Raw genomic sequence first — 7,286 nt, 5'->3', positions numbered from 1 at the left:
CTACATCAAGCTCACCAAAGAGCCATTTTTCAGAAGGAAAAACATTCCAAGGACTGTCAACATTTCAGTCTGGTGGTTCACAGGACAAGAGGTACATTCTAGCCTGAAGACAAGTAATTTATAAGCACCATCTGGACTGCCAACTCATAAACAGCACAGACAGAGATCCATGGGCAACCTGGAGTTTGCCCCCACCTCCTGCCACCAAGGTGGACAGCTGGAGCTTCCCTGAGGTGGCTGGAAGAGCCTGGCACCAAAACTGCCTGGAGATTGCTTCATTTCCAAAAGAAATCAGGTTTAGTGCTGACCTCACTATGAGCAGTGAAGGGCAAAGAGAAGGGGAATGTCTCACGGGTAAGGCCTTTAATTTCTTCCTTTGCTTTGCCTTCTGTAAGGAAAACACTTTACTCCTAAGAACCCACCAATAATTACAGGACATTTTTATCCAACACAGGGCAGAGGTCAGGAAAGAAGCTGTAACTGTCAAGAAATAGCTCTGTGGAAGACCTGGGGGTCCTGGGGGACAACAGGCTGCCCAAGACCAACAGTGTATCTTTGTGGCTAAGAAGGCAAATGGAATCCTGAGATGCATCAGGAAAAAGCACTGCCAGCAGCTCAGGGAGGTGATCCTGTCCCTCTGCTCAGCTCTGGTAAGGTCACACCTGGAGTGCTGTGTCCAGTTCTGGGCTCCTCAGGGCCAGAGGGACATGGAGCTCCAGCAGCAGGTCCTGGGCAGGGCAAGGAAGATGCTGAAGGGACTGGAGCACCTCAGGGATGAGGAAACACTGAGGGAGTTGTGCCTGTTCAGCCTTGAGATGACTGAGAGGGACCTCACTAATGGATTCCAGTCCATGATTCCAGTCCGACCTCACTAATGGATTCCAGTCCATGAACAGGGAAGTGCCAAGAGGATGATCAGACTCTGCTCAGGGAGGGAAACCAATAATGCAACAGATAACAGCAGAAACTGCTGCTCAGGAAGTTCCACCTGAACACAAGGAAGAACTTTCCTGTGCAGTCACTGAGCACTGAACAGATTGCCCAGAGAGGTTGTGGATTCTCCCACACTGGAGGTGTTCAAGACCCATCTGGACATAACCCTGAGTTATGTGCTCTGGGCTGGCCCTGCTGGAGCAGGAGGTGGGACCAGGTGACACACTGTGGTCCCTTCCAACCTCACTGACTCTCTGCTGACAAACCAACAATCCCTTCCTAAAGGCATCACCTAACTGTCCTCCCTCAGCCACTCTCTGAGGTGGCACTGAGCCAACCTCACTTACAAGAAGGGGAAGCCAACAAGGCACTTATTTTCCTTGTCACACACTCTGGACAAGAGTAAGCCATGCCTGGAGCCCCCAGGAAGCCAAGAGACAACCTCTGCTTGGCTAAACCCCTCAGTGACCACAGGCAGAGAGGATGTGCCATGCTATGACCAAGCACACACTGATCCCTTTGCCAAGAGCAATTAATTCCCATATGGAAGTGCACTGTTAATCTTCCTCACCCTGCAGATCAAAGTTCATCTGTTGAACTCTGCAAGAGAAGCAACTCAGAGGTTGAGACCAGTTTGGCTCCAGGCAAAGTTCACAGGCAATAGGTGAGAATTGCTCCTCAGGGATCCACCACTCCTGGCACTGTAGAACAGAGGCTCAAGGCTTCAGCAGGGACCAGAGTGGCCTCTGCTGGCTCCTTCCCCTTCCAAATGGAATTCTCACCACTCTGGCCATTCAACAGTCCTGAGCTAAGGACTGTCCCTCACACTGAGCACATGGAAAGAGAGCGGAGAAAGCTTAATCCTTGTTTTCTTATTTCCCACTGCCATGACTTTACCTTCTGATATTCCATCCACAACAGGATTCCTTTTCTCCTCCTGACAACAACCTCAGAGCAGAATGGACAGTCCATGCAGCTAACGATCTCTCTGATCACAGAGTTTCTCCAAGAATGGTTGTGCTGCAAACCCAACACTTTTCACGAAGTTTCTCAACACACCACGGCAGCCCAAACCAGCCTCTCCCACAGACACGTCCCAGTTTCCTGTTGCCATCTGCTGGTGAAATTCCAGACTCTGCTGGTGGTTTCCTTCCATGTGTGCGAGGTATAAACTAGCCCATTATATATACACTGGAGTGTTCAGGCCAGGCTGGATGGGGCTTGGAGCCACCTGGGCTAGTGGGAGGTGTCCCTGCCCATGGCAGGGGGTGGAATTAAATGATCTTTAAGGTGCTTCCAACCCAAACCATTCTGGGATTCTCCATAAAGCATCAGCTGCTTCAGCAGAGGGAGGCAATGAGCCAGTTGTGTTGGATAAAGCCTTGAGCAACCTGCCCTGGTGGGAGGTGTCCCTGCCCAGGGCAGGGGCTTGGGACTAGGTGATCTCTAAGCTCCATTCCAAACCCTAAAATTCTACGCTGTGATTGTCCTGGTGGGACAGACACAGTGGCACATGAGGCTCCCTCAGGATGGGGAGGATATCCAGGAGGGATTGTGCCAGGCATTGGATGAACAGCACTGAAGAACATAATTAACTCTCAGAATAAGGAAGAAAAGACAAATATTTCAAGCCACAAGAGAAGCTGCAAAATTCTAACCATGTTGTACCTGGAGATGGGAGCACGAACAGGGAACTGGGGTGACTGACAGGGAGGTGAGAAAACAGCAGGAGGGCAGTAACCAACCTCAAGTGAGCAGTGTGGAGACTGAATAGTGTAACACTTGGAAGGTAGTGCAGTACCTCAAACTCTTCCCAGAAGCCTTGCTTGACTTTATCCGTGGTCTCTGCCAACTTGCTCAGCTCTCGCACTCGGCTCTCGATCTCGGCGGCGTTGATCCGGGTCGTGTTCAGGGGCTGAGGGACATACAGCAAACACAGGCTGAGCACAGGAAAACTGAGGTAGTTCCAGGACTTCAAAACCTGCCAGGGGTTGGAGAGAGCTGGGGGATGTCTCTCCTGCCAGGGAGAGGACTAAAGGGAACGGCCTTGAGACGAGACAGGGTCAGAGTCAGATTGGCTGTCAGGAGAAATGTTTTTCCTGTGAGGGTGTTGAGGCACTGGGATATTGCCCAGGGAGGTGGTGGAGTCACCAGCCCTGGAGGAGTTTAAGAGGTGTCTGGATCTGTTGCTGGAGGATATGGTTTAGGTGTTTCAGTAGTGACAGGTTCATGGTTGGAGCTGATGATCTGAGAGGTCTCCTCCAGCCTTGATGGTTTTATGAACTAGGGAATTCAAACAGTGAAGGGCAGAGAGAAAGGGGAAGGCAACAATTGCTTCTAGTCTCACAGTTTTTATTTAGTACACTAAGTTGTCTCATTTCTGGCCTCTCCCTGCAATCCCCATGGGCCACAACGAAGCCAAGAGAAGTCCTGCCTGCATCACAGGCAGGACTCCATCCCCTTGCAAGCATAAAAGAATTTGTTCCTGTTTAAATGACTCTCTCATCCAATTTCATGAAGTTTAGCTCTTCACTTCTGCATTAGGAACATGTGGAAAAGCTTTAGTTCAGTATATTCTGATGGTAGCAAAGCTCAGTGGTGTCTTCTCCACTCACTCACCTGTTTGAGTTGCAATACTGTGCCCAAAGTCTCCACCATGGGATTCTTCTTGTAATGTTCCACCAGATCTGTCAGAGAGTCAAATTTCTCCCCTCCACCAACATCGTATTTCAGGTCCTTCAAAGACAGATGCTCATCAAAACACACACTTCAAACCAGGACATCTACTCTGGCAGTACCTTCAGGCTATGCATCACAAATCATCTTTAAACCAGACAGAGAAGACTCTAATAAAATCTCTCTGCCAAGAGATGGCAGAAGCTTGATAAAAGAAACACACACATCACCCATTTTGTCAGCTAATTGGAGATCAGTTTATCTGCCTCTTCAGGAGAGCTGATTCCTTCTGCCCTGGGGCTCAGTCAGCTCCACAGATCCTGAGAATACAGGATTAGAATCCAGGGATCAGGAATTTGAACTGATTTCCAAAGCTGAGTGCACCACTGGGTACTGCCAGGCTGTAGAGCCTGGCACCATCCCTGCTTTAAGGAAGCAGTGCCAAGTTATCTTCCTCAATGTCATAAATGCAAAGAGCAGTTAACCTGCAAAAGGTACTCTTGAAAAAAACACATATATTCTGCTGGTTTAGCTTCTGCAGTCCTGCTAGGACATCTCCACCTCCAAACCACTTCTGTCACTGCATTTCAGCTGCTTTTAAACAATGAAGTCATTGGCTAATGGTTGGAATTGATGATCTAAGAGTTCTCCTCCAGCCTTGATGGCTCTATGATAAGCTGTTGCAATGTCTTTTAGCATAACAGAAGAAAATTATAAAATCTGATTTTTTAAAAAATAACAACCCATGGGGATATATTAAAACATCAAGACTATCACTGACTACCCTAAATGAAACTCCAGATTGAGATTTAAAAGCATTCCCTGGAGTCAACACTCCACACTGTCAGATTGCTGATCATCCAGCAGGCACAACCACACAAACTGACAGGAGAAACAGACATCTACATCTCTGCTTGCCCAATCACTCAGAGCTTTATATGATCCATCCAGGAGGCTGCAGCTCACTTAAGAAGCTTCATGAACATGAAAGGCTCCATCAGCAGAGGGTCTGAGCCAGCCTTCTCATGCAATCAAAGCCAACTGTGTTAGAAGGTACTTGACAGCCCAGGACAGTGTGACATGATTCAGTCAGGCAAGCAGGCACCAAACCACAAACACTGATGGAGTTCTGATTCTCTCAATCATTTGACCAGAGATGATCCACAGCCCCCCAGGGAAAGGGGGAATGCAGCCAGAACTGGAGTGAGGTGGAGGATGTCCCTCCTGCTAGAGCAGCCCCACAGCCCACAGAGAGCTCTGCTGAAGCTTCACCATACCTGGCAGTGGATCATGACATGTGTCACTTTGGATTTCCCATCGTTACTCTCTCCTTTATCGTCTCCTGTGCGGACAGAGAGGACAAAGTCCCCAGGGTGGCTCTGACTCTCACGCACAAGAAAGCTCCCATGCTTTCCCTTCTCTGTTAACAGCTTCTCAGCTTCTCTTCCAGAGAGATGCCCATGGAACCACCTTGAAACAAAGAGAGAGGAACTCTGCTGCGTCACTGCAGCCACGGCTGAATCCACTCACCAGCAAACCATATCCTCACACACACTGAGCAATGTCCAGGGCTACAGAAAGGCTCAGGCTAGAGAGATAATAAACAAAAAAAGCCTTGGAAGTGACATGTACACACACAAGTGACTAAGGAAACACTTCAAAGCACTTCCATGAGCACTGACTTTTGAATTTCACACGAGCTTCCAAGGAAGCTTTGATTTGGATCCTTTACAACTATCCAGATGGATTCTCTGGTGTCCAACAAACACCAGTTTACACTGCAACCTTCCCCTCAGGCAAAGCATTCCTTCCTCTTCCATTTCCTTCCTGATAAACCTGTGGGAACTTCACATCTTTGGGGCCTTGCCCTTCCATCCCACTAGGGACTGGGGACTGATCACCACAGCAATCTCACATCTTCACATGGCCTCAAATACAATAATCCTCCCCAGCACTGGGAAATACAGGACACTGAGGAGTGAGAGAACTTGGAATGTTTTTCCTTGTTCTTTCACTTCTAGGAATAAACAGGTATCTACTGGCCACAGAGGCTCATTTCTGACACCTGCATATTTCCTCAGATTCTCCCTATTGGCCACTTTCCTCAAAACAGGAGTTTAAGGAACTTGAGGATTTCTGTGTCACTCACTTTCTTAGACACTGACCCACTACTAGAAAAATCCCATGTCAAATCATGCCCAGGAATATACCTGGAACTTCCTTACAGCAGTAACAGCTTCAGGAGAACTTCTACACTAAAACATTCTCCCAGGAAAAATAAAGGGAATGATGCCTTTTATTTAGGCCTGTGCCACACAAGAAAGAATGCTGAAGAAAACAGGTCCTGAGGCTTAGATTCCTTCACCTTTAGTCATGTTTCTATGTCTACTTAGCAAGGAACCTCACTGAAACTAGTCCAAGATAGTGGGCAACTCTTCCTCAAACAGAAGTTGCTGCAGTGCTAAGAGGGATAAACACAGTGGACATGGACACTGAGATTCCACCACCATTTCTCTGACCTTTCAGACGTAGGATCAGCACAGTTCAGTGGATATTTCAGCTCTATAACATCTCCATTCTTCTCCTTGAGCTGTCCATGATGTTCCATGTAGTACTGGACTAGCTCAGCCAATGTAGCAAACTTCTCTCCCCCATAGAGGTCATAGTAGTCTCCTGTGTTCTGGATCTTGATGTGGGTGACAGCTCCAGTTCGTCTGACAGATGAAACACAGGGAAAACCCCACGTGAGTCAGCTGATGGCTAATCAATCACCTCTCTATCCACTGTTCTGCTGCCTGAGCTGGAGAAATCCATACTTACATACGCATCGCTTTCCAACTGGAATATTGCAGCAGGGCTAAGCTAGAGCCTCTCCGAGCTCCAGCCACATGGCAGTGGCTTGCAAGAAGGGCAAGTGTCTGCCCAGCAGCCAGGAGGGGTAGGAAGGAAAGCTTAATTCTGTCTGAAGGGATCCTCAAATCCTTAGACACCCCTCAGACTGCACACCCAAGCACAAGGGTGGGGGGTGAGAAGGATTCAGTGATCTCCAGAGACTCAAAGTGTGTTTGCTCTTTCCCCAGGATTTCCCACCAGCTCTGAGGTCTCTCCTGGGGTGAACAGTTGCCTCTGCCTGACATCAGGTACTTGCTCCCTCAGCCTCTGATGCTAAGGGGGAAGAGCTCCCTGCAGGAGCTCCTCCTGTGCCTCTTATCTCAGGAGAATCCAAGCACCGTTCTTATCACCACTCCCACTTTTCCCTTTCCCTTTATCTACTTCCCCTGAGTGTCCCTTCCCCATCCCTACCCTGCACACACAGAGGCAGGAGACAACTGCCACCAATGGCCTATTTGGGAAGCTGAGAAAGCATCACAGTTGCCCTGAAAAACTTGCTGACTTTTCCTGTAAGGAGAGAGTCTGGAGAGCATTTCCTGCACGTGCATGACCAGGAATCCACATCATCTCTGCTGCTTTCAGATGGTTACAAATAGATTTTCAAAGGGCTAAAAGTAATGCTTTTATCAATCTATTTCTCTGCCCCTGAATGTCTCTGCAAAGGGAGAATTCACTCCCCATAAATAGCACCAAGTTGTAAAAAAGATTTGAGAACCTCATCAGGGACTATGGGAGAAAAAGGAAAAGGAAAAAGTGAACAACACTAAAAATAGATCTTTGCACCT

At 48.2% G+C, this 7,286-nt stretch overlaps 1 protein-coding gene across 1 annotated transcript in view; it reads right to left on the bottom strand.

Annotated features, from left to right (window-relative positions):
• The window catches only part of PTPN11 (protein tyrosine phosphatase, non-receptor type 11), a gene marked incomplete at its 5' end in the record, with an annotated part of 16,663 nt that overhangs the window by 8,872 nt on the left and 505 nt on the right, over positions 1-7,286 (bottom strand). The window contains 4 exons of the mRNA XM_009076666.1: positions 2,735-2,848; positions 3,553-3,669; positions 4,887-5,079; positions 6,129-6,323. Of these exons, the coding sequence (XP_009074914.1) occupies positions 2,735-2,848; positions 3,553-3,669; positions 4,887-5,079; positions 6,129-6,323 (619 nt within the window). The remainder of the gene's footprint in view (positions 1-2,734; positions 2,849-3,552; positions 3,670-4,886; positions 5,080-6,128; positions 6,324-7,286) is intronic.

The sequence above is a fragment of the Acanthisitta chloris genome, unplaced genomic scaffold, assembly GCF_000695815.1.
Source record: "Acanthisitta chloris isolate BGI_N310 unplaced genomic scaffold, ASM69581v1 scaffold15856, whole genome shotgun sequence".
Taxonomy (NCBI): domain Eukaryota; kingdom Metazoa; phylum Chordata; class Aves; order Passeriformes; family Acanthisittidae; genus Acanthisitta; species Acanthisitta chloris.
The sequence above is the reverse complement of the archived record's forward strand: the minus strand, read 5'-3'. Positions and strand labels throughout refer to the sequence as shown.